The sequence below is a fragment of the Diplotaxodon limnothrissa genome, linkage group LG7 (genome assembly GCF_057381915.1).
Source record: "Diplotaxodon limnothrissa isolate DT_005_m linkage group LG7, D_limnothrissa_male_GT1.1, whole genome shotgun sequence".
In the NCBI taxonomy this organism is placed as follows: Eukaryota; Metazoa; Chordata; class Actinopteri; order Cichliformes; family Cichlidae; genus Diplotaxodon; species Diplotaxodon limnothrissa.
This window is the reverse complement of record NC_140602.1, coordinates 14,522,681-14,548,972: the sequence shown is the minus strand read 5'-3', so window position 1 is coordinate 14,548,972 and position 26,292 is coordinate 14,522,681. Positions and strand designations below refer to the sequence as shown.

The 26,292-nt window shown below is 40.0% G+C and overlaps 2 protein-coding genes and 1 non-coding gene across 3 annotated transcripts; all 3 read left to right on the top strand.

Moving 5' to 3' along the window:
* Positions 1-273: 273 nt before the first annotated feature.
* On the top strand, positions 274-11,956 carry LOC146627958 (kinesin-like protein KIF23). The gene is made up of 23 exons (XM_085359356.1): positions 274-287; positions 527-593; positions 1,221-1,349; positions 2,463-2,568; positions 2,728-2,864; positions 2,967-3,079; positions 3,909-4,079; positions 4,250-4,294; positions 4,988-5,100; positions 5,367-5,488; positions 5,594-5,696; positions 6,138-6,217; positions 6,299-6,418; positions 6,542-6,701; positions 7,924-8,085; positions 8,191-8,357; positions 8,438-8,611; positions 8,849-9,088; positions 9,659-10,006; positions 10,240-10,473; positions 10,861-10,949; positions 11,717-11,786; positions 11,882-11,956. Exons 1-23 carry the CDS (start codon positions 274-276, stop codon positions 11,954-11,956), a joined length of 3,039 nt encoding a protein of 1,012 aa, XP_085215482.1.
* LOC146627959 (Z30 small nucleolar RNA) lies at positions 5,143-5,240 on the top strand. Its single transcript, XR_014906454.1, has one exon. It is a non-coding gene; the product is annotated as a Z30 small nucleolar RNA (small nucleolar RNA).
* Positions 11,957-16,967: 5,011 nt separating the features above from the next.
* On the top strand, positions 16,968-23,928 carry LOC146627957 (kinesin-like protein KIF23). The gene is made up of 11 exons (XM_085359349.1): positions 16,968-17,111; positions 17,216-17,375; positions 19,093-19,257; positions 19,363-19,529; positions 19,608-19,781; positions 20,018-20,257; positions 20,823-21,158; positions 21,375-21,608; positions 22,981-23,069; positions 23,682-23,751; positions 23,854-23,928. The coding sequence occupies exons 1-11, from the start codon at positions 16,968-16,970 to the stop codon at positions 23,926-23,928; spliced, it is 1,854 nt and encodes a 617-aa protein (XP_085215475.1).
* The last annotated feature ends 2,364 nt before the right edge of the window (positions 23,929-26,292 follow it).

The following is a 26,292-nucleotide window of genomic DNA, read 5'->3' as shown; positions in this document are numbered from 1 at the left end:
ATTTTATATTTTTATTGCATTTGCCAACTTTTTATTTATTTATTTATTTATTTATTTATTTATTTGTTTGTTTTTTGTTTGTTTGGGGGGGGGGTTAGGCTCGGAAGTGAAGGCTCGGAGGTGAAGGCGGAAACACGTGTTTGCCGTTGCCAGATCCCATTGGTTGCTTCGGGTCCGTTTTGAAAAAGTAGCTGATTTGAGGCTTTGAGGCGGAGGGAAGATTCAAAACTAGACAAACAGAAACAGTGAAACCAGCACAGGCACCACGCTACGATGACGAGACAACTGTAAGTACAAGTTTATATTATATATGTCGCTGGTAGGCTGTATTGTTTATGCGTTTTACCATGTCACGAAATGGCGAGTTTAAGGAGTTACCAACGGACGTTGACTCTGCTTTACCGTTAGCAGGGGGCTAATTAGCCGTCTAACAACAGGCTTTGTTAAGCCATCACATAGTCATTAATGGTTAACGCTTACAGTGTGTTTGAATTGTTAATGACTATGTATTTATTTACTTTTACAGGAAAGGTAAACCCCCCCGCAGGCATCCTCCAAAAAAACCCTCCAGCAACCAAACGGACCCAGTTGGGGTGAGTGTCCCTGAATTCTTAAAGAAGGTCAACTTGGCAGACAGTACAAATGTGAATCGCATACATTCCACTGGGTGGAAGAGAAAACATTCCAGTGAGGGAGTGTTTGAACCTAGAGTGGAGTAATTTACTGACAGAGTGAAAATTCTTCTGGACAATTTCTCTTCAACCTGACTGTGAGCCCACAGTTTCGCTCTGCAGCCATCACTTTTCTTCCTCAAAGGCAGATTTAGACTTTTAGCAGCAGAAAGAAGAAGCTTTTGCAATAAAAGTTTCGATTGCTATCTCTCCTCAGTTTTTTGGGCCAACCAAAATTCCCCCCTTTTTGTTCTTTAAAAAAAACCCCAACAGTATAAAGACTCTGGCTGTGAATAACGAGACTCCTCAGTTTCTTAATAAAAGTATGTTTAAAAGTTTCACCAAGTGGTAATAAGCTGAAACAAATGGTAGCAAAAATCCTACTGCATCCAAGAATGTCAGAGTCTGTTTGGTGGTTGTTGTTTTTTTTTTTTGTTTTTTTTAATCGCTCATCAGATATTCTTGGGCAAATTAAATACCTTTGCAGTAGTAACGAGCTCAAAATGTACCGTTAGAGCTTGTTTTAATGTGTGTTGTTTTGTTCTTCAGGTATATTGCCGTGTGCGACCCCTGGGAGCTGAGGATGAGGAATGCTGCATTGAGGTGATCAGCAGTACCACCATCCAGATGCACACCCCGGAGGGCTTCAAAACAAACCGCAATGGAGAATACAAAGAGGTAAGAAATCCGATAAGTTTGGAGTAGTAATTGATTAAAGGTAGTGAGATTATGTGTTTCTGTCACTGTCAGGAAAAGCTGCATAAAGACTGAAAACAACAATAAGTAAATCCAGTCATAAATATTGTTTGCATCGTTGGAAATTTCGTAGCTTACTCCTGTGTCATAAAACTCTACGACTGTTAAAGACAAATGATTCCATTTTTGTTTTTCCCTCCATTGATAGAGTGCCAGGACTGGGCCTGTTTTGCCCTGATGCCTTTCTTTGTGTAATTTTACATGAGATGTAGTGATGTTGGACAGGTGGGGGCACACTTCCCAGTTTGTTGTGACTTTTGCTATCACCTCTCATAGCTACAAATGCCTTGAAGACCACAATTTATTTATTTATTTTAGTTTTTTGTTCCACACCACTAGGTGTGTCTATATATCTGTTTCCCACTATCATGTGCAGTTACCTGACTGCTTCATACTTTTGCATTCTCACAGGTCTTTCAGGTAACTGCACATGATAGTGGGAAACAGATATATAGACACACCTAGTGGTATGGAACAAAAAGCTAAAAAGAGCTGTGAGAATGCAAAAGTAGGAAGCAATCAGATTGAATATTAAACAGTCTTAACCATGCTAGCTAGCTACCCAGATTGACTTATTTACCATCATGTATAAAAATCAATCCCTTCTTATTCAGTACACATCATTTTGCTGCATCTCCATATCCCAAATATAGTCTGTTATAATTTGATGTATCAATATCTGTTAAATTGTACAATGCATTGTTTATGGAGTTACTGAACTTTTGTAGATGTGGGGAACAAGGTGTTCTCAGACCGGATTAGATGACCTCCTTCAAGAGTGGAGATTAGGCATCGAGAAGGAGATATGAATAGAACTACTCATCCTCTGTAATAAATGAGCATAGCTGAAGTGGTTTGTCTAGCCTTGTAGAAGGCTTCATTTCAGGCGTATCCCCAGAAATGCTGAAAAATTTAGAAAGTACAAGAGAAAAAATAACACATGGTTGATTTTGGTCTTCCAGAACAAGCAAAGCATGCATACGTATATTTATTTATTTTATGTATTTATTTTTTGTAATCCCTTTTGGTTCACAGACACAGTACTCTTTCAAAAAAGTCTTTGGAGTTTCAGTATCACAGATGGAGCTCTTTGAGCATGTGGCGAAACCTCTTGTTGATGACCTCATCCGTGGAAAAAATGGTAAAAGCAAAGGCCACATCAGTAATATGCAATGATTATTTTAAAGTACAGTAACATTTTAAATTACAGTGACCTGTTTCCCCTCTTAACAGCTGCATTTTAACCTACTTTAGCCTTGAGTTCATTATTGGCAGCTGATTTCCTCTCTGTTTGTGTCAGGTCTGCTTTTCACGTACGGGGTGACAGGAAGTGGAAAGACTTTCACCATGACAGGCTCCCCAGGCCAGGGTGGACTTCTGCCTCGCTCCCTTGACATGATTTTCAACAGTATAGGTCCTTACCAGGCCAAGAGATATGTACGAAAATGGCACATAAAAATGGTTAATTATGTTTGGCACCAGAATAACTGAGTAATTTGCTTATTTATTAATTTAATTTCCTTTTTTCTCTTTGTTCAGGTATTTAAGACTGATGAGAAAAACAGTATTGAGATTCAGACTGAAGTAGATGCTTTGTTGGAGCGCCAAAGGCAGGACAACAACTTGTCTGTTCCTAAAACACCCTCCACCAGGTAAAGGCCCATTTTACATTTTTTTTTAATTATGGGTGTGAAATGTAAGTTCACATTACTGAGAAAGATGTGGTGGAATCTGCGGTCAGCAATCCAAAAATCTACATCCCATGGTGAGATGTGCCTACTGACTTGGAGCTTTGTTGCTAAAGAAAGACTACAGCAAAATTTTGCAAAACTCCAAATCCCAATATCACATGAAATTATGCATTCAAATTTGACAATAAAGACATGCCGTACAGTCCTGCATTTCAACAGTGTAAAAGTCATGGATGACAAGAATTATCAACACATTTTTGCTCTTACACTTCATTTACTTTGTACAACTAAATAATCTGTCTTTCAAACTGATGTTCTATAGCCTGACACAGATTTAGATTTTATTAGACCCATTTTATCCATCCAGTGGAATGGCAAGAAACGAAACATATGTTGTAAAAATCATCACTGTCTGTGAAGTAGGACTTTGACTTATTCAGGTAACCGGAAGTTACCTGAATAAGTCAGTCCTAGGTTTATTAACTATTCCAGAGTAACTTGTGCTGCTACTGCTGTGGAGAAGATCATGTTCAAAATTAGAATTAAAATCAAATTGTCACCTATTGGCCAATTAATTCAAGAGTCTTTCTTACCCTTTAGGAAGAATCAGCACTGTAAAATTGCTAAGACTTTATTTCTGTGTCACTGTTTCACCTGACTGGTGATGTTAGGATAAGTGAATCTAGTTAACAGAAAGATATTTTGGGTTTGTTAAGCTTGCATTGTTGCCTCAGTTCTGAGTATAGTGGGATGTTGGTTTTAATGTGCAACTTTCTACTTTGATTTTTAGGCTAAAGGCTGATCCTGAAATTGCTGACATGATTAAGCCAGAGGAGACCTCTAAATCAGATGGCGTGGATGACGACAGCAGCTACAGCGTCTTCGTCTCCTACGTAGAAATCTACAACAACTACATCTATGATCTCCTGGAGGAAACTCAGGAAGATGCAATCAAGCCAAAGTGAGTTTAGAAAAATATACAACAAAAGGAACACAATTCATGTGTACAGTATGTATGTGGATCATGTTTTATCTCATTAGAGTAATAGAGTAAAATATTAGGTGTAGTTCAGTTTATTTTCTATGGCAGATTAGCCAGGAGACAAAACTGTTGTCTTTTCTTTTTACTAGGTGGAATGGTGGAGGCACACCAGTGCGCCAGAACACAGAGTTGATGTATGTGACCAGTGAATATTTGTAGCAGCCTGATTTTTAGCTGAGCTTCTGCTGTTGCATACAGATGTGCAAAAAAAGTAACCTGTCAGTGTTGGAGACATTTCCTAAGTTTCACAGATGTTTTTGCTGTCATAAAAATGAGTTTTGATGATTTTTTTTTTGTTTTGTTTTTTAAATAATAGTACACTGACTATATTTTTGGGATGATTGGTGTGCAAAATTTGAAGCTTCTCTTCTTTTTTTGAGCTCAAGTTATCAGTTATTTTGTCTGCAAATAATTGAATTGATTATTAAAATAATCAGCTGTAGTCCAAAATTCAGAGTTACGTCATGCAAAAAGTATAAATCTGGGAGCACATTCAGTGGTAAAACATATGTATTTTGGACACATTCATTCTGAACCACGCACAAACCATGTATAACAGAGCTGCTGATGGGAGGTAATGTCTCCAGTGTTGATGAGTGTTACTTTAGCCTTAAATCCTTATATTCCCCCTGCTGCTTTTGGTGTTTGTTCTGGCAACGCTGAATGTTCTTACATCTATTTGTGATGCTTTATGACTGTAACTGGTTACTTTCTGTGGCTGGAAACAACCAGCATTAATGTCTTCGACTCCCTGCCATGCTTGGTATGCAACATCTTGCAGATTGAAGGAAAAGCAGTTCCCTAATATGATTATTTTCTAAATGCAGACCGCCTCAGTCTAAAATCCTCAGAGAGGATCAGAATCACATCATGTATGTGGCCGGTTGTCTGGAGGTTGAAGTCAAATCTGCCGAGGAGGCTTTTCAAGTGTTCTGGAGAGGTGAGTTGTTCTCATATGAATGTAAAGAAAAAATAAAGTACCCTGCAGTGATGATCGTAGATGTGACTGACCTGGAATTGCTGCCCTCTGGGTTCAGCTCTGGCCAGTAAATGACCTCAGTTAATCTTCTCTCTGAGCAGGTTGTTGAGGAATGTGAATGCTCAGTATGAGTTTTGTGTCTGAAATAGTTTGGCTTTTAAATTGTGCATAAAAATGTCTGGAAAGAAATGTGGTTTTAGAAATGGCCTGTACTGTGTTTTTTCCAGGTCAAAAAAAGAGGAAGGTTGCGAACACCCGGCTGAATAGAGAGTCCAGTCGCTCCCACAGTGTGTTCATTATTAAACTGGCTCAGGCGCCTCTTGATGCAGATGGCGACAACGTTCTCCAGGTCAGCTAAAAGTTGAACCAAATTTCCCCACACCAGAGCCCTGTTGGTAACATACTTGGATAAACCATAATTGACAAATATTTTTCTTCTTAATTTGATTGTTAGGATAAGAACCAGATAAGTGTTAGTCAGCTGTGCCTGGTGGACTTGGCAGGAAGCGAGCGAACTGGCAGGACAGGGGCAGAAGGCACTCGTATACGTGAAGCAGGTTTGTTAATATTTAAATCCTTATTTTGGACAAGTTCGGTAAACTTGAAGCAGAATTGCTTGAAGTTTTGAATGCAGTGGTGACCTTTAATTTAGATAATGCTCCAAAATAATGGACATTATAAAAGTGGCTGCTGATTTTTTATCAGTTACAATTTAGCCAAAAGTGTCCTAAAAACTTATTTTTATTCCAGAAGAATATGCTTAAACTAGTTATACTTTACAAAACAAGATATAGAAAAAAAACACACGTATGTCTGTTAACAGATTACCTGAATAGTAGTAGTTGTCACTTTCTTTTATTCATATATGACTTATTTATGTAGCATACAAGGGCTGTCTCCTGCTGGCCATCTGTTAAGACAAGTCTGTTTATATACAAGCCTATGAACTTTGATTTAGCTGGGGTTCATTTGAGCTTTAACCACTTTTTGCCTTTCAGGTAACATAAATCAGTCTTTGCTGAATCTGAGGACATGCATCGAGATACTTCGAGAAAACCAAATGTGTGGCACAAACAAGGTATGTGTTGCCAAACTGAAGATGGACTTGGATTTCATTTCCTGATAAAATATGTATATAATTGACATTTTTCTCTTCCAGATGGTCCCCTATCGAGACTCCAAAATAACCCACCTGTTTAAAAACTACTTCGATGGAGAGGGAAAAGTTAGAATGGTTGTCTGTGTCAATCCCAAGACTGATGACTATGAGGAAACCCTGGTAACTTGACCCTGCCCTCTTACTTTGTTACTTTTTAATTACCCCCCTTTCTCCTCTCTCTCTCCCCCCCCCCCCCCCCCCCCCCCCCCCCCCGGACATATAACATGTGCTCTGTTTGTGCAGCTGGTGATGCGGTTTGCAGAGATGACCCAAGAGGTGGAAGTGGCCAGGCCAGTGGACAGACCAATCTGTGGCTTTACTCCAGGCCGTCGTCATAGAAACCAGGCATTCAAAGATGAGCTGTCTCGCAGATTGGAAGAACGTGGTGGCCCCATAGATCCTGGTATGTGTGTGAAACATCCTGTTAATCAAAAGATTAGCCGAAATGTAAGAACACTCAACCTTTTAACAAGAGCAACACCAAGTGTGTTTTCCACTTCTGCTAATTGTTGTTATATTCACTAATATCATTGGACACATTTTTGTGTGCTTCTAAATTCAGATAAAACCAAGGTTAAGCTGGATGGCATTACCTTGACCTTCAGTAACACTGTGAGGAACCTTGGGAGTAATTTTTGACCAGAATATGTCCTTTATTGCACATATTAAACACATATGTAGGACTGGTTTCTTGCATTTGTGCAATAGCTCTAAAATCAGAAAAAATAGTTCATGCATTTATGACTATGACTCTTGTAATTCATTATCAACCGGTCCCAAAAGCTCCCTGAAAAGCCTTCAGTTGATCCAGAACTCTGCAGCGAGAGTGTCAACAGCAACTCAGAAGAGGGCATATTTGTTTTTGCGGAACCAGCTCCCAGTTTGAATTTGAGATGCTGTCTTTCTGCTTTTGAGATTAGGCTTAAAACTTTCTTATAGTTTGGTATTCATCTGATGACCATAAACTGTCCCTTATTATGCTGCTTGGTTATGCTGCAGTAGGCCTAGGCTGCTGTGGACTTCCCATGATACACTGAGCAATCTTCTTGACTTACCTCTTTTCACTCTCTTCCACAGCACATCTTTTATGCTGTCTTCTTCCCCTCATTCCTATTCCTATTAAATGGAAGTTTTTCTTCCCACTGTCATCAGTTGCTTGTGAATTGTATATTAAATGGCCAGAAATGTCAGGATACTGCATCATTTCTCTGAAATTACAACAATGATTTAGATGATACTTCAAAACAACAGCCCAAATAAGATGGCTGCACAGTGGCAGCTTTTACATGGACTTTTCATTTTATCATCTCAAGGAGAATTGTAGTTGGGGATGGCTGTAACTCAGGGGGAAGAGCAGGCCATCTGCTAATCGGAAGGCTGGTGATTCGAACCCTGGCTGCTTCAGTCTGCATGCCAAATATCCTTGGGCAAGTTCTTTGGAAACACAAAACATGCAAATTAACAGACAAGCCAAACTCTTGCAAATGTAATTTCCATTAAAATTGAACAGAATTAATCTGAACTACTACTGTGTAAATGTTTTAATAGTGGAGTATTGTGTGTGATGATAATTATTAAAAACCACACAATTGCTTTAAGGACTTGTGATTCCTTGTCTTCTGTAGACATGCCTCCTGCTGCAAACACTCTGATCCTCAGTCTCCCATCTCTACCCTCCTGTGAGCTGACTGACCCACATGATGACATCACGCTGCCCAGGCTGATTGAAGCCCTGAAGAACAGGCAGAGGATCAAGCAGATGCTGATGAAGGACTACAGTAAAATAGGTGTCTGTTCTCATTTTAGCTCACCTGATACTTTTTGGCTTTGAAAGATCAGTTTTTGAATAGTTGTCTTTCTCTTGGCTCACATTTCTCTTGATGTTATTTCAGCCAACATGATGAAGCCTGTGCTCCAAGAACTGGATACCAGCCTAATTTCCAAAGACAACTTTATTCAGGAACAAAACGGCAAACTGATAGAGAAAGACAAAATCATCCAAGGCAACAAGGCAGAGATTGAACGTTTAGAGAAGAAAACAAAGATGCAAGAACACAAGGTGGGAGACTAATCCATTCACGCTGCAGATTTAAAGGTTGTCACTTTTTTTTTTCTTTAATATTAATGTCTCTGTTTCAGATTGACATCCTGCAGAAAACAACTAAAATCTTTGAAGATGACAAGCGCTCGCTGCAGCATGAGCTGGAAACCAGAGAGCAGAGGCTTCAGAGAGAGCTGTCAGAGAAGAGACGCATGGAGCAGCGCATGCATGGCGTGATCTCGGACACCCAGTTCAAGTGGGAGAAAGAATGTGTGAGTTTCAAATATCTTTTTTTTCCTTTTATTCAACAATATATAGATTTCCAATAAAGACCACAAACAAAAAAAGACCTACTTTGAAATGTGTGTAAAATTTAGATCTTACTATCAGTTTTGCAAACAGCCCTTGTTGGTCATTGTTTTAGTCTTTATAGTGGCAGCTAATTTGTCTTATTTAAGCAACTTGGATAATATTGCATTTGAACATTTTGCAATATCCTCACTGTGCAGGAGAGACGTGTTAATGCACTGCAGCTTGAGATGCAAAATAAGCTGTGGGTGAAAGACGAAAAGCTGAAGCAGCTCAAGGCCATCGTGACAGAGAGCAAGACTCCAGGTCGCCCTGAACCTCCACCCCGTCAGACGCAGCCACAGCCTCTACCACAACCACAGCATCAGCCCCGTTCTCAGCGACCCTCCAAAGAGGACCGCCTACCGCCAAAGAGATCAGCATCACCCTCACCTGTCCCTGTATGTTGTTTAAAAACCATAATGGTGAATGGTATTCTGCCCATTCAAAGTTAAATTCTACTGCACTCGTCTGTCTTAATCTACTAACATCACTAATCCCAGTGCCACAGCAGCAGGCAGGTTATAATAAACGCCTCATGCATATGATCATGTAGTCCTTCAGCAATTAAGTACCACTGTGAAACTGAGGAAATTACATTCCTGGTGAATGTGTAAGAGTTATTTTGATGCTGTAGATTTCTCAGTAGGTTGTTCTAAATTTATTGGTCTGAATCTATAGTTTTAAAAATCAAAGATACTGAATTTACAACAAATAAGACAAACTGTAAAATGAATTATGTTGCAGATAAATTTGTATCAACTCACAGAACATTTTAGCTCAGCTTAGGTAAATCTACATTTCAGTGTTCATGTTTTTCACCAGGTATGGGGAAAAACATGAACTTTGTACTTTACATAAAGTGGTTGCTGCATTTGATTACATTAGACTGTGAATGTATCCCGTTCCTATAACGTCTAATTTTTGCATGTCTAACTGTGACCATTTAGTCTTTCCATTTCACTCTCCAGTGCCCAGTCGATTCCCCTCATGTCAGTCCAAAGCCAGAGTCACAGTCAGGCAGTGCTGCTAGTGATGAGGAGGATGAGACGAACCCAAGGCCCACCTGCCCCGTCCCCAGCAGAAGTACCTTTTTGTCTGTGGCTAGATCTGCATGTGAGGAGCAGGCAGCTCAGGACAGCATGCAGGGTTACAGTTCCCCTAGTACACCCACAAGAACACCCACAAGACCCCAGGCCTCAACGGGCACTTCAGTCAGCCGGGCCAGGAGGAGAGCTGTGTGCTTGAGCAGAGTGGATGAGAGAGACTGCTTCCCTTCCCCTTCGTTTCATGTAGACCTAATTGAAAGAAGATACAGGGTCAGTGAGTTAGCTAAAGGCAGCAGCATGAGGTTGTAATGTGTCAGGATTTTGGCTCCTACAAGTTTAGGGTGTGGGGTACCCTGCCCCCCAAAATGTATAAGTTTTATGATTTCTTTTGTCAAGCTTTGTAATGCTTTGTCAAGTTCTGTGTTTTTGTTCACTTTGGATTTTTTTTTTTTAAATTTATTTTCTTTCCCCTTTTTAAACCGTTTTCCTGTTGATCTGTTCAGACGACAACACCAGTACGCCCGCGTCACCGTCGTTCCCGCTCTGCTGGTGGGGAGAAGTGGGTGGACCATAAGCCATCGTCAAGCATGGACTTGGGCACAGTTTTGCAGCCGGTCATCCCCAACGCCATCCAGGTGTCTGCACCCAGCGAGAAGGCTCTGTCCAAGTGTGACAGATACGTGCTAACGCACCAAGAAGTTGCCTCCGACGGCGAGATACAGACCAAACTTATAAAGGTCAAGTATGCAGCACAGCATATTACTGATATTTAGAATGATATATTTGGTTACACTTCCTTACTCATGCAGACATTTATATTAGCAAGTTTTCAGCAAACCAGCAGCATATTTGCCAACTTGAGTTTGAGTCAGTGTGGTTTTGTAACTGTTTGTTTTACACTTTGCTCGAATAAGTTTGTCCGTTTTAAGAAGTGAATTTAAATAATTTCTATAAAGTGGTTCTCAATGTTCTGTTGCATGATTGTAGTAGCGTGCATGCTTATCCTTAGAAAGGAAACTCTTGTGATGGTTGAATTACTGATCACAAGAAGGGCTTCGCACTGTATTAAATATTAAATAACAAAGATATCTAATGGTGGTTCTTTTTGGGGTTTTTTTCTTTAGGGCGATGTCATCAAAACGAGAGGAGGGGGGCAAGCTGTCCAGTTCACTGACATTGAGACACTGAAACAGGAGCTCACTACAGTCCCAAGGTAATAATTTATAACCTTAACCAAAAAAATATATATTGAAATGTTTAATACAGGGCTTATACAGGTGCTTGAAATCCTTGAATACACTTGAATTTTAATGTCAAGGGTTGTTGTTGTTTTTTTTGTGGCATATAGGAAATAAGCATCAGTATCTGATGAGACGACTTATTCTTATTTTTTGGGTGTTTGGTGCAGTTTTCTTTTGTTTTGTTGTTTCTCAGCAGGAGATGAATATCTCGAACAAGTTGATTTATTCACATTTGCACATCTTAATTTTTAAGTGAAATGTGCATTTTGAGTTTATACACTTATAAGGCAACCTTTTCCTTTTGCAGTATTTTTGTGTAGTGTTTTTCTATGTTTTAACAAAAGGGGAACAAAGGCATTTAATAACAGGATAACAAAAAAACTGGATTTGCTTTCTGTGCTGGCCTTGTTCTGTCTGGTATCCAGACAGATACCAGACAGGAACCGGTATCCAGTTCCTGTCTGTCTTTGACTGAGATCAACTTGACAGCTCAGTTGAGCAAAGACACATCCCTTATTCTATGACAGCAGGACACAGCATCGGACATTTTGATTAGCTTATTTCACTACTGTTGTCAGTTTGGTATCCAGTTTAAAAAAACAAACAAACATATTAATATTGTTAATAATTGTACATGCATTACCTAACGTGCCTCCTGAGTCTTACATTTTTTAAGTTGTTAAATATGATTCCAAACTGCTGAAGGTGTGCTAATGTTTTTACGTATCAATCTCTGAAGGCGGAAGAGGAAGTCTTCAGAAGGCGTGTCAGCCAGTGGAGATGGAGCTTTGACTGATGTGGAGACGAGGGTAAGCTGATTTAAAAAATTCTCCTCAGATTCGAGGCTGAGCTATTCAGAACACTTGCAAATAGATTTAGGTCCTAATCTTTTCCCTCTTCGCAGTGCTCTGTGGCTGTGGCGATGAGGGCTGGATCAAACTTGGGACCTGGGTTGGAGCATCATGCAGTCACCAAGTAAGCTGTCAACTTTCTGCATTGCCTCTGAGTAAAGTGTAGTTTTCTCTCAGAATACATAACTACAGATTGTGATTCACTCGGTTTTCTGTTACAGGCGCAGAAAACCCTAAATGCTGCTGACAGATCAACAGTAACCACTCCCCTTTATCCTCACCTGACTGTTGTGCAATAGTCTGACCTCTGTTTTTATGTTTAGTTCTAGTGATGATATTTAAATGCTTTCCATGTTTTTATATAAATATGCAGAAGAGTATATACATAGGTCACCAAAGCATTGTTGTGTAAAATAACTATCTATTTACTCAGATATATGCCTCTTTAGTTACTGTGGCTCTACAGCTAAACAAAATTCTGTTTGCACATATTTTACTCTGCTCACGAGTTATTGTAAAACCTCCACAGTAATGATTTTTGTCTCATGTATACAATTTGTCTGATTTTGGTGAATTAAACTGAGCTTCAAGTTTGGAAAAAGTATTTTTGTTTTCATTTTATAATTTTCTCACTTTTCTTCACTACACTGAAAGAAAATCCAATAGAGTGGTTCCTGAATTTGCATATAAGGATTTTGTGTATCCAGGTTGACTAATTTGAATTTCCCATCTAAACATAATTGAGTCTTTTAATGCTAACATATTCTGTAAGGATGTTCAGTCTATTAGATTAGAGCATATGTTCCGCTGCCCCTCAAGTGCTATAAATGGCAAAGATATGGGCACATCACTACAGTTTGCAAATGGGAAATGGGTAGTGTGTGTGGAGGTGAACACAGATATGAGGAATGTGGGGATAGTGTAGGATAAATGCAGTAACTGTGGGGGGCAGCAAGGGGTAAGTTATGGGGTTGTTAAGTCAGAAAGAAGGCCATGGAGGTCAAACAAGTTAAAGTAGTTCACATCGCAAGTTACACCGAGGCTGTCAAGAGGGAACAGAAGAAACAGGAAAGGCTCAACTGATGTCAACATCAGATTTCGTGCAGACACAGATGATTTTGTTTATTGCCTATGTTATAAATTGCATAGATCAAGTGAAACACAAAACAGAAACTTATAATAATTGTGAAAGGAGCAGAGAGGTCTTTTGGCATTAAAGATATATCTCGGGAACATATCAATATAAGACTTGGAGGAGAGGGAGATGAGAGGACAGTATGATCACTGTGGAACGCCACAAGTTTGATTGCAAATGGACAAGGGCTCAAAGGATTCATCAAAAAATGCGAAAATAAATAATCTGTATTCAGAAGACCTGGCTTAAACCTACTTTGGATTTTGTTATTAAAGGTTATGATGATGTCTGGAGAGATAGAAATGAGGGTAATGGAAGAGGGTTTGTAAAATTTGTAAAGCAAGGAACCCAATATAGAGTCCTAGCTATAGGAACACAGAATACTTTGTAATGAAAATCTGGTCAAGCTATAGTAGCATCAGAGTAGTCAATTTTTTGAATCCGGGTAACACTGTTATCAGTAGAGGAACTTGGCACATATTTAAGTGGGAAAGTAATATGGTGTGGGGACTTTAATACACACAGCACATTATGGGGTAACTGTAAGGATCAGAATGGAGCAGTGATTGATAGAGATAAAAAAAAATGTGTGTCTGAATGATGGAAGTGGTACAAGAGTGAAAGTTAGAACAGGTGCAGAATCAGCAAGTGACATTACATTAGTGTCACACTCATTGGCAGGTATTTATTCATGGCAGGTAATAAAAAAAGACAACTGTAGGCAGTGACCATAATCCTATAATGACTGAGATAGAGCTGAGTGTAGAGAAACATGACATAGGGGTGTGCAGAAGTGGTGTTTCAGTAATGCATATTGGGATACATTTTGATTAGTTAGTGAAATGCAAAAGATTGATATGAATGTTGGGGTTGATGATTTAAATTATTCTATTTGTAAGGCAGTTTTAGAGGCAGCAAACTGGGCAATAAAGAGGAAAGAAGGGAAAAGAAGATTGTATCTTGTTGGACAAAGGATTGTGATAAAGTGATTAAATAAAGCTTTTAACATATTAAAGAGGAATCGCAGTTTTCAGAATTTCATTGAATATAAAAAATTACAAGCTAAGGTAAGAAGAACAATTAAAAATGCAAAGAGGGACTTCTGGAGGGGTTTTTGTAATCCAGTAGGGAGGGAGACAGAAATACACAATGTTTGGTCAATGATTAGAAGGATGAATGGTATAAAAAGGGAGTATGGATATCCAATCTTGAGAGATGGAAAGGCAACAGCATTAAAAGATGAGGAAAAAGCAAAACCTTTGTTAAAATCCATAGTTCAGGCAATGCTAGTGGAGAAGGGCGAAGTGGAAGAGAAATGACAACCATAGAGAATAAGGATTTACTGAAACAAGTAGAAGATACAGATGGTTTATTAAATATTACTTTTACAAAGTCAGAATTGAATCGAGTTCTTCGGAAATCCAAATTATAAGCACCGAAAAAAGATCAGGTTTGCTATATCATGATAAACCATCTTAGTGAGTCAGCTAAAGATCTTTTGTTAGAGTTCTATAACAGAGTTTGGGAGGGTGGAAAACTGCCGCAAAGCCGGAAGGAGGCAGTGGTTGTGCCCATAGGTAAGCCAAGAAACGATGGTAAAAATCCAGGAAATTGCAGACCTATAGCTTTAATATTTAACGCCTGTAAAATAAATGTGCAGTTGATAAGACAAAGACAATATTTTTTTCTACAAGGAAAAGAGTTGGTGAGGAAGCCAAGCTAAAGTAATATGGTGAAGAGTTAGAAAGAACAAGTAAATTTAAGTTTCTGGGATTGTGGCTGGATATAACATGGGCTGTACACATTCAGAAAATAGTGGATAAATGCAGAAAGGTATTAAATATAATGAGATGTTTAGTTGGGGTGGACTGGGGAGCGGATTGGAAGTCTTTGAGGGCCATACACACTGGGTTGATTAGATCAGTGTTAGATTATGGATGTGTAGCATATAATTTCGTGGCTGACACAAGTCTTTTAAAGTTAGACTTCAGTCAGTATCAGGCACTAAGACTCTGCACAGGTGCATTTAAAACAACCTCAACAGCAGCTTTACAGGTAGAGATGGGTGAGATGCCACTAGGAATCAGAAGAAAACAGCTAACACTCAATTACTGGGCAAATCTACAGGGACATGGACAGGATCACCCAACACAAGAGGTACTGAAACCTTGCTGGGAGGAAGGGCATTTAGTTTAAACTCACATACAGGTTTACATTGACCAGTATTATAATTATGTACAAATATATACAGATGCATCAAAGAATACAGCCAGTCAAACCAGTGTTGTTCTGGAGTTTAAAGTCAAAATAGGGAAAAGGATCAATGATGGACTGTCGGAGAAGGAGACTGGAGAAATGCTCACAATTCTGTTAGCTGTTCAGTGGATAGAAGACACGAGGCTGTTACAATCAGTCATTTGTTCAGACTCAAGCTCGTCATTGGCCAGTTTACAGTGTAGCTACTCGGAAAGTAGAGCAGATGTTCTAACAGGAATTCAGGAAACACTTTACATAATACAAATGATGGGATTTACAGCTGTCTTTTTATGGATTACGGCTCACTGTGGAGTAAAAGCAAATGAAATGGCAAATAGAGCTGCGAAGGAAACCACAAAACATGGGGTAGTTGACCTGGTTATTAACTTCTGTAAGACAGAGATAAAGAGTATTGTAAGGCAAGAAATGAAGAAAAGGTGGGAAAACAGTGGGAGGGGAAAGGAGGGGACTCTCCTATAAAATTTAGCGGAGAGTAGGAGAAATGAGAACCACAGGAAGGAGTAGGAGAAAGGAGGTGGTACATATCGTGGTCATATCGAGAATAAGACATACTGGTTTAAACACTACACTATTCATGATAGGGAAACATAATACAGGGAAATGTGACTACTGTGGAGAAGAGGAAACTAGAGAACATGTTATATTGTCAGAAGTATCAGGTGGAGAAAAGACAACTGACCCGAAACCTCAGAAACATAAAAATGAAGCTAGATCTTATTGATTTACTGCAAATGGTCTCAAGAAGTGAAAGTTATCAGGCCTTAATTCAGTTTTTAAAAGAAAGTAAATTGTTTGGGAGGATTTGAGGGTTTTTTTGGTGGCGGTAATGCATCCTTCAGTTGTTTGCCAACCGCCAATCAAATTTAAAAGAAGAAGAAGAGGCGTCGAGGTGGAGGGACGATTTAAAACTAGACAAATAGAAACGGTGAATTCAGCATAGGTACCACGTAACAATGACGAGAGAAGTGTAAGTATAGGTTTATATTATATATGTTGCAGGCAGGCTATATTGTTTGTGTGTATTACCCTGTCACTAAATGGTGAATTTAAGTTTAAGGAGTTAACAACGGACGCTGACGCTCTGCTTTACTGTTAGCAGGGGGCTAATTAGCCATCTAGCAAGTGGCTTTGTTAAGCCATTATAAAGTAATTAATTGTTAACGCTTACGCTTCTGTTTGAATTGTGAATGACTTTGTATTTATTTACTTTTACAGGAAGGTTAAAACCCCCAGCAGGCCTCCTCCAAAAAAACCCTCCAGCAACCAGACGGACCCAGTTGGGGTGAGTGTCCCTGAATTCTTAAAGAAGGTCAACTTGGCAGACAGCACAGATGTGAATCTCATACATTCCACTGGGTGGGAAAAAAATTCCAGTAAGGGAATGTTTAAACCTAGAGTGGAGTAATTTACTGACAGAGTGAAAATTCTTCTGGACAGTTTCTCTTCAACCTGAATGTGAGCCCACAGTTTCGTTCTGCAGCCATCAGTTTTCTTCCTCAAAGGCAACAGATTTAGACTTTTTCATCTGGAAGAGTTTTATTGAGAGGAGTGCCACCTGACTGCCATCTAACTGAGGTTTTAAACTTTAAGACAGCAGTGAAACCTGCTATGATGTATGGTTTGGAGACAGTGGCACTGACAAAAAAGATGGGAGGCAGTGCTGGAGGTGGCAGAGTTAAAGATGTTAAGATTTTCATTGAAACTGACCAGAATGGCCAAGAATAGAAATGAGTATCAGACAAACAGCTCGGCTTGAGCTGTTTGGAAGCTCCAAAATAACCCACCGGTTTAAAAACGACTTCGATGGAGAGGGAAAAGTTAGAATGGTTGTCTGTGTCGATCCCAAGACTGATGACTATGAGGAAACCCTGGTAACTTGACCCTGCCCTCTTACTTTGTGTCTTTTTAATTAACCCGAAATTTTATTTATTTATTTATTTTTTCCAGACATAAAGGAAATGCTCTGTTTGTGTAGCTTTTGGTGCAGTTTGCAGAGATGATGCAAGTGGAGGAAGTGGCCAGGCCAGCGGACAGACCAATCTGTAGCGCTACTCCAGGCCGTCATCATAGAAACCAGGCATTCAAAGATGAGCTGTCTCACAGATTGGAAGAACGCAGTGGCCCAATAGTTCCTGGTAAAAAAAATTAATACTGTGCTTAAGTTTTTATTTATTTATTTATTTAACACCCTGGGGCGACCGTGGTTCAGGGGGTTAGGAAGCATATCTGTAACCGGAAGGTTGCCGGTTTGATTCCCGGCCTCTCTGTTGTGGTCGTTGTGTCCTTGGGCAAGACACTTTACCCTACTGCCTACTGGTGTTGGCCAGAGGGGCCGATGGTGCGATATGGCAGCCTCGCTTCTGTCAGTCTGCCCCAGGGCAGCTGTGGCTACAACTGTAGCTTGCCTCCACCAGTGTGTGAATGCGAGAGTGAATGAATAGTGGCATTGTAAAGCACTTTGGGTGCCTTGAAAAGCGCTATATAAATCCAATCCATTATTATTATTATTATTATTAATCAAGTGATTAGCCTAAATTTAGGCGCACTGAAGTTTTACACTCAACCTTTTAAACACCAAGTGTATAATGAGGGTTTTTCCACTTCTGGTAATTGTTGTTATATTTAATAATCCACTGGACACATTTTTGTGTGCTTCCAAATTCAGATTATATAGCACCTTTCAAGACAAAGATCACAAAGTGCTTCACACAGAAATGTAGGACTGCTTTCTTGCGTTTGTGCAGTATCTCTAAAATTAGAAATCTCCTCTGTCAGAGTGATGCTGAAAAGTTACTTCATGCATTTATTACTATGACTCTTGTAATTCATTATCAACTTGTCCCAAAAGCTCCCTGAAAAGCCTTCAGTTGATCCAGAACAGCGAGAGTGCCAACAGCATCTCAGAAGAGGGCATATTTGCTTTTGTGGAACCAGCTCCCAGTTTGAATTTGAAACACCCTCTTTCTGCTTTTAGGATTAGGCTTAAAACTTTCTTATAGTTTGGTATTCATCAGATGACTGTAAACTGTCCATTAATTATGCGGCTTGTTTATGCTGCAATACGTCTTGGCTGCTGTGGGCTTCTTCACTAACCTCTTTTCACTCTCTTCCACAGCACATCTTTTATGCTGTCTTCCTCCCCTCATCCCCTCATTCCTATTCCTATTAAATGGAAGTTTTTCTTCCCACTGTCATCGGTTGCTTGTGAATTGTATATTAAATGGCCAGAAATGTCAGGATAATGCATCATTTCTCTGAAATTACAACAATGATTTAGATGATACTTCAAAATAACAGCCCAAATAAGATGGTTGCACAGTGGCAGCTTTTACATGGACTTTTCATTTTCATTTTATCATCTCAAGGAGAATTGTAGTTGGAGGTGGCTGTAGCTCAGGAGGAAGAGCAGGCCATCTGCTAATCGCAAAGCTGGTGATTCGAACCCTGGCTGCTTCAGTCTGGATGCCAAATATCCTTGGGGAAGATACTTTGAGCGCTCAGTGTACAAAAGCGCGATATAAGAAACAGTCCATTTACCATAGTTAACTGTAGCAACATTTAAAGTATTATTCAGCCTTGTATTCACAATTTTAGAAAACTCGGGCATCAACTTACTATGTGTAAAGGTTTAATTTGAAAATGAGAGAATGCATTATTTTTCAAGAAGTTCTTTGGAAACACAAAACATGCAAATTACCGGACAAGCCAAACTCTTGCAAACGTAATTTCCATTAAAATTAAACACAATTAATCTGAACTACTATTGTGTAAATGTTTTAACAGTATTGTGTGTGATGATTATTAACAACCACACAATTGCTTTAAGGACTTGTGATTCCTTGTCTTCTGTAGACATGCCTGCTGCTGCTGCAAACACTCTGATCCTCAGTCTCCCATCTCTACCCTCCTGTGAGCTGACTGACCCACATGATGACATCACGCTGCCCAGGCTGATTGAAGCCCTGGAGAACAGGCAGAGGATCAAGCAGATGCTGATTGAGGACTACAGTAAAACAGGTGTCTGTTCTCATTTTAGCTCACCTGATACTTTTTGGCTTTGAAAGATCAGTTTTTGAATAGTTGTCTTTCTCTTGGCTCACATTTCTCTTGATGTTATTTCAGCCAACATGATGAAGCCTGTGCTCCAAGAACTGGATACCAGCCTAATTTCCAAAGACAACTTTATTCAGGAACAAAACGGCAAACTGATAGAGAAAGACAAAATCATCCAAGGCAACAAGGCAGAGATTGAACGTTTAGAGAAGAAAACAAAGATGCAAGAACACAAGGTGGGAGACTAATCCATTCACGCTGCAGATTTAAAGGTTGTCACTTTTTTTTCTTTAATATTAATGTCTCTGTTTCAGATTGACATCCTGCAGAAAACAACTAAAATCTTTGAAGATGACAAGCGCTCGCTGCAGCATGAGCTGGAAACCAGAGAGCAGAGGCTTCAGAGAGAGCTGTCAGAGAAGAGACGCATGGAGCAGCGCATGCATGGCGTGATCTCGGACACCCAGTTCAAGTGGGAGAAAGAATGTGTGAGTTTCAAATATCTTTTTTTCCTTTTATTCAACAATGTATAGATTTCCAATAAAGACCACAAACAAAAAAAGACCTACTTTGAAATGTGTGTAAAATTTAGATCTTACTATCAGTTTTGCAAACAGCCCTTGTTGGTCATTGTTTTAGTCTTTATAGTGGAAGCTAATTTGTCTTATTTAAGCAACTTGGATAATATTGCATTTGAACATTTTGCAATATCCTCACTGTGCAGGAGAGACGTGTTAATGCACTGCAGCTTGAGATGCAAAATAAGCTGTGGGTGAAAGACGAAAAGCTGAAGCAGCTCAAGGCCATCGTGACAGAGAGCAAGACTCCAGGTCGCCCTGAACCTCCACCCCGTCAGACGCAGCCACAGCCTCTACCACAACCACAGCATCAGCCCCGTTCTCAGCGACCCTCCAAAGAGGACCGCCTACCGCCAAAGAGATCAGCATCACCCTCACCTGTCCCTGTATGTTGTGTTTAAAAACCATAATGATGAATGTTTTTAAGGGTGTTGAATGGTATTCTGCCCATTCAAAGTTAAATTCTACTGCACTCGTCTCTCTTAATCTACTAACATCACTAATCCCAGTGCCACAGCAGCAGGCAGGTTATAATAAACGCCTCACGCATATGATCATGTAGTCCTTCAGCAATTAAGTACCACTGTGAAACTGAGGAAATTATTTTGATGCTGTAGATTTCGCAGTAGGTTGTTCTAAATTTATTGGTCTGAATCTATAGTTTTAAAAATCAAAGATACTGAATTTACAACAAATAAGACAAACTGTAAAATGAATTATGTTGCAGATAAATTTGCATCAACTCACAGAACATTTTAGCTCAGCTTAAGTAAATATACATTTCAGTGTTCATGTTTTTCACCAGGTATGGGGAAAAACATGAACTTTGTACTTTACATAAAGTGGTTGCTGCATTTGATTACATTAGACTGTGAATGTATCCCGTTCCTATAACGTCTAATTTTTGCATGTCTAACTGTGACCATTTAGTCTTTCCATTTCACTCTCCAGTGCCCAGTCGATTCCCCTCATGTCAGTCCAAAGCCAGAGTCACAGTCAGGCAGTGCTGCTAGTGATGAGGAGGATGAGACGAACCCAAGGCTCACCTGCCCCGTCCCCAGCAGAAGTACCTTTTTGTCTGTGGCTAGATCTGCATGTGAGGAGCAGGCAGCTCAGGACAGCATGCAGGGTTACAGTTCCCCTAGTACACCCACAAGACCCCAGGCCTCAACGGGCACTTCAGTCAGCCGGGCCAGGAGGAGAGCTGTGTGCTTGAGCAGAGTGGATGAGAGAGACTGCTTCCCTTCCCCTTCATTTCATGTAGACCTAATTGAAAGAAGATACAGGGTCAGTGAGTTAGCTAAAGGCAGCAGCATGAGGTTGTAATGTGTCAGGATTTTGGCTCCTACAAGTTTAGGGTGTGGGGTACCCTGCCCCCCAAAATGTATAAGTTTTATGATTTGTTTTGTCAAGCTTTGTAATGCTTTGTCAAGTTCTGTGTTTTTGTTCACTCTGTTTGTGGGATTTTTCCCTTTTTAAATCATTTCCCATTGATCTGTTCAGACGACAACACCAGTATGCCTGCTGCACTGTTGTTCCCGCTCTGCTGGTGGGGAGAAGTGGGTGGACCATAAGCCATCGTCTAGCATGGACTTGGGCACAGTTTTGCAGCCGGTCATCCCCAACGCCATCCAGGTGTCTGCACCCAGCGAGAAGGCTCTGTCCAAGTGTGACAGATACGTGCTAACGCACCAAGAAGTTGCCTCCGACGGCGAGATACAGACCAAACTTATAAAGGTCAAGTATGCAGCACAGCATATTACTGATATTCAGAATGATATATTTGGTTACACTTCCTTACTCATGCAGACATTTATATTAGCAAGTTTCAGTGTTGGGAAGGTTACTTTTAAAATGTATTCCATTACAGAATACAGATTACATGCCCCAAAATGTATTCTGTAACGTATTCCGTTACGTTACTCAATGGCAGTAACGTATTCTGAATACTTTGGATTACTTAATATATTATCATGCTTTTTACAACAACGTGAATGTACTATTGCTGTGTGATTTATTACTGTTACTGAAGGTCCGCGTCTCCGAACTGTAGTAAAGGGACCTCTGACTAATACGGCGGGGTCCCTGTCGGCTCGTAGCCGAAAAATAGCTTTACTTTGTTGTGTGGGTCAACTTTTCTTGCGAGAGACAGAGAGAGGCGTTGAAAGGCTGCTCCAACGGAACTTATTGTTTCGGAGGAAAACACGAACACGGTGTACAGTCGAGTCTTAATAGCTTACTTACAACTGGGCTCGTCAGGCACTCTTCTTGGCTGCAGTGGTTATTATTATATTTACATGCTTCCAGCTCCTGTTTTTCCTCGATGACAACTCGTACCTTTCCACTCGCCTTTTTCTCCCTCCTCGCGCTCACAGACCCATAACGTGTGTGGCAGTCCATTCTCCCTGCAACACGGACTACACTGCCCATGATCCTACATTCTTTAGAGCTATGCTTGTAGCATTCTGCCTGTTAGCTTAGCACAACAACAACAACAACAACGAAAAGGCCTCTCTCACCCAGGAAACACACAGTCGCAGAGAGAGAGAGCATCGCCCTGTAACCATGGCAACCGTAACGCTGCCGCCTGGGACAACAGAACGTAGCTGTCAAACAAAACCCAAACAGTCCTGACCCGCGACAAAATGAAACAGGAAAGTACTGCAGTGTAATCCATTTATTTCAACAAAGTAACTGTATTCTAAATACCACCTTTTTAAACGGTAACTGTAACGGAATACAGTTACTCGTATTTTGTATTTTAAATACGTAACGGCGGTACATGTATTCCGTTACTCCCCAACACTGGCAAGTTTTCAGCAAACCAGCAGCATATTTGCCAACTTGAGTTTGAGTCAGTGTGGTTTTGTAACTGTTTGTTTTACACTTTGCTCGAATAAGTTTGTCAGTTTTAAGAAGTGAATTTAAATAATTTCTATAAAGTGGTTCTCAATGTTCTGTTGCATGATTGTAGTAGCGTGCATGCTTATCCTTAGAAAGGAAACTCTTGTGATGGTTGAATTACTGATCACAAGAAGGGCTTCGCACTGTATTAAATATTAAATAACAAAGATATCTAATGGTGGTTCTTTTTGTTTTTTTTCTTTAGGGCGATGTCATCAAAACGAGAGGAGGGGGGCAAGCTGTCCAGTTCACTGACATTGAGACACTGAAACAGGAGCTCACTACAGTCCCAAGGTAATAATTTATAATTATAAAAATGTCTTGAATTTGCACCCTAAAAAAATGTTTAACATTTTTAGATGTGTTACCTGACCATATAATGTTCCATATGGTGAACTGGATTTCTGGATACTGCCACATTATCAAAAAACAGATAATACTTTTCTTCTTCTTAATAGAAAATAAGACTTAACCACCAAGTTTATTTCCATTCTGGAATGTTATAATCGTTGTGTTGCTGAGGTTTAAATATATTTCACTCTGTAATAACAGGATAACAAAAAAAAACTAGGGTTTGCTTTCTGTGCTGGGATTGTTCTAGAGTACGTCTTTGACTGAGATCAACTTGATAGCTCAGTTGAGCAAAAACTCATCTCTTATTCTATTTAATTCATAACAGCAGGACACAGCATCGGACATTTTGATTATCTTATTTCACTACTGCTGTGAATTTTGTAAAAAAACAAACAAACTAGTATTGTTAATATTGTTATTGTTGCTAATATTGTTAATAATTGTACATGCATTACCTAACGTGCCTCCTGAGTCTTACATTTTCTTAAGTTGTTAAATATGATTCCAAGCTGCTGAAGGTGTGCTAATGTTTTTACGTATCAATCTCTGAAGGCGGAAGAGGAAGTCTTCAGAAGGCGTGTCAGCCAGTGGAGATAGAGCTTTGACTGATGTGGAGACGAGGGTAAGCTGATTTAAAAAATTCTCCTTCTAGTATCAGAATCAGGCTGAGCTATTCAGAACACTTGCAAATAGATTTAGGTCCTAATCTTTTCCCTCTTCGCAGTGCTCTGTGGCTGTGGCGATGAGGGCTGGATCAAACTTGGGACCTGGGTTGGAGCATCATGCAGTCACCAAGTAAGCTGTCAACTTTCTGCATCGCCTCTGAGTAAAGTGTTGTTTTCAGCAGAATACATAACTACAGATTGTGATTCACTCGGTTTTCTGTTACAGGCGCAGAAAACCCTAAAAGCTGCTAACAGATCAACAGTGACCACTCCCCTTTATCCTCACCTGGCTGTTGTGCAATAATAAAAATAATATTAATAAAAAAAATGTATTTAAAAGAGCCTTTCAAGACACCCAAGCACACTTAACAATAGAATAAAACACATAAACTGAGGGAGAGAACAAGTGTTTCTTACATCTGGGGCTAGAGAGTTCCACAGCCTGGGTGCAGAGCAACTGAAAGCTCTTTTCCCCATAGTGCTGAGATTGAAAGAAGGCACAGCAAGCTGGATAGAAGAGGTAGTGCTTAACAGGTCAGAAAGGTAAGCTGGTAGGAGGGGGTTCTTGTAATAATCCGGAGTTTTGAACCAGTTGAAGCTTATGGAGGAATTTTTGGGGGAGACCATGCAAGAGAGAATTGCAATAGTCAATGCGGGAAGTAACGAGAATGGGCGTAGACTGGGTGGAAAGAAGGACGTAATCGGTTAATGTGGATGGAAATAGGCAGAACAAGTGAGATTACTGATGTGAGATTTCTAGGATAGTGAACTGTCTAGGATGACACCAATGCTCTTAACCTGAGTTGAAGGGAAAACTGTGGAGTCATCAATAGTGAGTGAGAAATGATTTGGCTTCAAAAGGTTATGTTGGAGCCAAGTCCAGGCCAATATTTTACTCAGTTACATCATGCCATATTTAAGTATTTGTCATGATCTTTAAGTTTTTATTATAATCTTGATCATTTTAGGTTATAATGTAATATGCTGTGCTCCATAAATTAATCCTGCTTTGTTAGTCTGTTGTTGTTGTAAAGTGTTGGTGGATGTCGTAAAGGGGGTGTGTATTTGACCCGCATGCGGAGGGGTGTGGGTAAAAGGTTAGGTAAGCAAGCAGGACGTGGAGCAACAGTTTTCTGACCGTCGCTGTTTTAATGTCATTTTTTGTTGTAACACAAAGGGAATATAAACGGAGCTCCCACCAGAGGCATTTGTTTTGTACCTTTCGATTTGTAAGGAAAATAAATGTTTTGCCCCTTTTTTCCTTCGCCTCGTTTTTTGCTACTGGAAGGCATCCAAGAGACTTAACAAGAGCACGAGTCAGAAACTTTACGTTCTGCAGAAGCGGCAAAGAAGGACCGAAGGTTGCCGCTATAGGTTAGATTTAGTGCCAATAAGGAGGATTTCAGTTTTATCCTCATTGAGTTTAAGAAAATTAGAGCTGAACCAGGATTTTAATTCGGATAGGCATTCTCCAAGGGAAGAAGGTGGGAGGGAGGAGGAATCAGGCCTGCAGGAGAGATAGAACTAGATGTCATTAGCAAAACAGGTAAACTGAAGATCAAATTTGATTCCCTAGAGGGAGGATGTATATTATGAAGAGAAGATGGCCTAGACTGACCTTCAATGCTTAGAGGTCAATGGTAAACCATGGAGCAGAACACGCGAAGGAAACTGGGTTTTTACAGCAACTAGAGAATCAAGGACATTGAGTAAACAATTATTATAATTATGGATGGGAATTTAACGCGTTAATAGCGATCAATTAATTCGAAAAATAACGTGTTAAAAAATTTACGCATTTAATCGTACTTTGCATTCCAAGCAAAGGGGAACTTTTGTCAATGCACGATTTTACAGCTACAAAAATGAAGAATCAGAAGATAGCACGTTACTACGACTGATCGGAGGCAAATGTCATTTAAAAAGACTACCCGACGGAAGCTTTGATAAAAGCGTGGTTTTGTGCAAAATGCAAAAAAGAATTTGCATACCACCAAAGCACTTCAACCTTACGGTATCATCTAAATGCGTAACATGTTGCAACAAGCACAGAAACTGTGGGAGCTGTTAGCGCTAGCTTTCTGCCTGCTTTCTGCCACCTGCATCACACCATGGACCAGCCTTGAGACCCTGTTGCAGGAACAGTGTGACGATGCCACCACAAAGAGCCGCCTCCTCTCTTCATTGTCTTCAGACTGTGATTCAGATGAGGAAGCCCTGTGTAACAGGGCCCTGAGTTTCTACAGAGCAGAATCATCCATCAGTGAGACAGACTTTCCACGCTGCAGTGGTGTTCCAGTCAAGCAGCAACCCACCCAAAGCTGTATGTCCTGGCCCGGAAGTATTTCATTAGTCCTGCCATTTCTGTCCCACGTGAGAGACTGTTCTCACCTGCAGATCACATAGTAACAAAAATAGAGCTGCCTTGAGCTCTAAAAATGTGAACAGGCTAGTTTGTCTAAGTAACTGGCTGAAAGAGACGGACAGTAAATAAGCAT

Bases quoted from the DNA above. Each gene is read 5' to 3' on its own strand.
- LOC146627957 (XM_085359349.1), top strand. From the start codon at position 16,968: ATGAGTATCAGACAAACAGCTCGGCTTGAGCTGTTTGGAAGCTCCAAA. The intron at 21,609-22,980 runs GTCAAGTATGCA...TTTTTTCTTTAG, and splicing joins TACAGACCAAACTTATAAAG to GGCGATGTCATCAAAACGAG. The intron at 23,752-23,853 runs GTAAGCTGATTT...CCCTCTTCGCAG, and splicing joins TGACTGATGTGGAGACGAGG to TGCTCTGTGGCTGTGGCGAT.
- LOC146627958 (XM_085359356.1), top strand. The intron at 5,101-5,366 runs GTGAGTTGTTCT...TGTTTTTTCCAG, and splicing joins TTTTCAAGTGTTCTGGAGAG to GTCAAAAAAAGAGGAAGGTT. The intron at 8,358-8,437 runs GTGGGAGACTAA...TCTCTGTTTCAG, and splicing joins CAAAGATGCAAGAACACAAG to ATTGACATCCTGCAGAAAAC.